Here is a 3,625-nt window from a genome sequence, read left to right as displayed (position 1 = left end):
GCAGGAAAAGGACTGGAGTGGATTGGAATGGAAAGAAGTGGATCAACCAAATACTATAAAGATTCACTAAAGAACAAATTCAGTATGGAATTAGACACTTCCAGCAAAACAGTGACTCTAAAGGGACAGAACATGCAGCCTGGAGACACTGCTGTGTATTACTGTGCCAGATACACACAATGATACAAACCATCAGTCGACCTGAACAAAAACCCCTCAGTGCCTGAACACTAGTTACATGAAGCCACCAGAGGAGGAGCCCAAAGACTACTGGTGATTTCAGACCAGTTCACTGTTACTGTAAAGAGGAATCAGACTTGGGTCATAACATAATTTAACAGTAACTATTTCTACCACTTTTAATACTCTGACATCACAGTGACCGAAATGTCTGCATTTATAATTTAAGAGTGTGATAAATAATTTAAAAATACAAGAAATTGTGTTTTCTGATGGTCTGAACATCAACTACTTACTCTGAGATGTCTTTTCTTTACAAAACTAATGAACATAAGATAATAAAGTTTAACTGATTTGTCAGAAAAAAAAATTGACAAATTACTATAATCTCCTTTCATTTGTAACTAACAGAGACAAATTATATACCACACACATGTAAAGTATATTCATATAAACATTTCTAACACGTTTTAGTTGTGTATTTCTTTTTGAGGTGGAGGAGTTGATGCAAATCTCTGTTATTTTTTCTTTCATCTCTACAAATGCTTTCAAGATGATCAGACCTGATAATTTAGTAGCTTTTGTAATCCTGTCGATTGCATGGGATGGTAAGAACAGCAACTGCTTTGCTTACAAACCTTCTGATAAAGATAATATGACTGTTTCAGTATCTAACAAGTTGTTTAAATTGCTCTAGGTACTGACAGGCAAACACTGACTGAGTCTGGACCGGTGCTTAAAGGGCCTGGAGACTCCCAACACACTGACCCGCACATATTTTGGATTTAATGGTGATTACTGGGACGCTTGGATCAGGCAGGCTGCTGGAAAAGGCCTATAGTGGTTTGCTACTATCAGTGGTGGCAGTAGCAATATCTATTACTCTCAGTCAGTCTGAGGCCGGTTCACCATGTCCAGAGACCACAGCAAAAAAGCAGGTTTCCAGACAACCTGGAAAAGTGGCCGTGAATAACATACTCTACGTCGCCACAACTGTTTCAGAACACTATTGTTGGTGGCTAACACCGCTATCTCACAGGACGTTATGACCACTTCATTTTCACAGTAGCGCTTCAAATGCAAAGTGCTGAAGCACCACGGACAGTAGCTAACCAAAAGACAACAACCAAATAATGAAAGGTCAAAGACCGACATGAGCATCAGTGAGCCGTTTCAACAGTGGAGAGACCACTGGGAGAAGCCTTGTGCACCGTGCTGTGGGCTGCGGCATCCACACACAAGTGCATAACGTCCCTAGAGCAGGCAGCAGCCAGTGGGAACACTGGTGGTGCAGCAGAAACAGAACAGTCTGACTGTCTTCCCCTGAAGAAACCGGCAGTCAGACACTGTCACGGCTGATTCTGTTTGTTATATCAACAGTTGTTCCCCTGAATCAGTTAGCCCACCTTAAATGATGCTCTGGTAAAAAGAGGCTACAGCAGACTCACTTCATTTCCTGTCTGTCGACTGACCAACAGGCTGAATCATGAAAACTGGAGCTGCATACAGTCACGTATAGAAACAGAGAGTAGGTTCAACTTGCCATACTGCTGACAAAGGGACTGTGCATTGATTCCATTTCATTTGATCTATTTGAATTTGATTGAGATTTTTGTTACAGCAGGACGTCAGTATTTTACATATTTGTCTGCTGTTGTGGTTAATGGGGGAAAAAAACAGTTTCAAGTTCCCTCTCAGACCTGTAGAGGGAGGTCTATGCAAACTCTTCCCTCCTTATAACACAAGCAACTGTCAGAACACATGGACCGGCTAATTCACAACTTTAATCACCAGTCAAAGAACTACAGTGTCTGTCAGAGAATGGAAAACACACTTGTCTGGGGTTTATTATTTGTAGTTACTGTTCATGGTGAGAAAATCAATCCTGCTTTACTTATTTTGTAACTTGTCTAACGTGTGGTTTACAAGTTTGCTGGATAATGTTCATCATTTCTTTACTTACAGGAGTTTGGAGTGAGATCAAACTGAACCAGTCTCCATCGCAGGTGAAAACACCTGGAGAGATGGTGAAGATGTCATGTGTCATATCAGGGTACTCCATGACATCCTACAATATACACTGGATACGGCAGAGGCCGGGGGAAGCTTTGGTGTGGATCGGGTGGATGAACACAGGTTCAAACTCTGCCAGCTATGGCAGCTCATTTCAAAACCGTTTCATCATGACTGAGGATGTTTCCAGCAGCACTCAGTTCCTTCAGGTCGAGAGTCTGAAAGAAGAAGATGCTGCTGTTTACTACTGTGCTCGATACCCACAGTGACTGAGGACAGTGGAGCTGCTGAACAAAAACCTCCACAGACCACAAGTAGCAATGTGATCTCAGTAACATCTGTTTTCCCCCAAATCATTAAGTCCTTTACACACTTTACACACCTTTTTTACAGAAGTTTTAATTATATATAGTATACAAATAATCATAGGTCATTTTTTGTTGTTGTTTTCATGACTTTGTTCCAAACTGTCATAAGTCATAAATATGGCATTTGTCGTCCTACACTAAATGCCAATTGATCCTGACCAAGTAGAAAAATAATCAACGAGATAATGTTTCTTTCTTGTTTGAAAGTGAAGAAGGCAGATGAAGATCTTTGCTTCTGAGTTTCATGATGACTTGACTGAAAAGCTCCTGCTGCTGAGAATCTGTCTGAAGTACAGTTAGTATTATCTAGCAAGGTAAGACTAGACTCAAAATGTACCCTATTCAGCTGTAGTACTGATAAAGAATTAAAACATACACTCACACTTCCTCATGTCAAAAAACATCATCACATATTTGTGATACAAAATCATCATCCAAAAAATCCTTTCCCCCATCCATTCATTCATTTTCATCATTACCAAATTATGTCTTCAGCACTTGAGCGTATCCATGGACATATTATACATCCAGGAGTGTTTTCCAGCATGCACAAGCTTAAAGGCAGGGTCATCTCTTCATAGTGAACTATAAACCTTCCAATTCAACCAGCAACTGGTTAAGAATTCATCAGTGACATGTGAAAATGTTGAAGGCCCTTTTTTAAAAACATGACTGACAGAGACTTTAAAGGTAGAGTCACAATGAAAACCTTAGAGTGAACATAATCTCTTTCATAAGTCTATGTAGAAATGTGACATTTGATCTTATACGTATATGTTACTACCACACAAAGTCAGCTTTTTCAGTGTACACTAACAAACACAATTGCTGACAGTCAAAAATGTCATCTGTTCTGAGAGCCTGTGATTGGATCATCACCCTGTCAACTAATGTGTGGTTTCAATGGTCAATTGTTTACTGTAAAAGCAAAGCTACCGGTTTAATCAGTCTTACAATGTGATTTCAATGTGTTACACTTGATAGATAATCCGATCAAAATACATCATATTCTATAGTAAATAGGTGATTCCCTGTCATGTTTTCCCAGAGCTGATCTAATAACA

The 3,625-nt window shown here is 39.7% G+C and overlaps 1 gene segment (V, D, J or C); it reads left to right on the top strand.

Annotated features, from left to right (window-relative positions):
- Positions 1-1,894: 1,894 nt before the first annotated feature.
- LOC128459163 (immunoglobulin heavy variable 1-3-like) lies at positions 1,895-2,485 on the top strand. The segment is given in 2 exon segments: positions 1,895-2,050; positions 2,146-2,485. Coding segments are annotated over 2 exon segments (426 nt in total).
- The last annotated feature ends 1,140 nt before the right edge of the window (positions 2,486-3,625 follow it).

The sequence above is a fragment of the Pleuronectes platessa genome, chromosome 16 (assembly GCF_947347685.1).
Source record: "Pleuronectes platessa chromosome 16, fPlePla1.1, whole genome shotgun sequence".
NCBI classification, from domain to species: Eukaryota; Metazoa; Chordata; class Actinopteri; order Pleuronectiformes; family Pleuronectidae; genus Pleuronectes; species Pleuronectes platessa.
The sequence above is the reverse complement of the archived record's forward strand: the minus strand, read 5'-3'. Positions and strand labels throughout refer to the sequence as shown.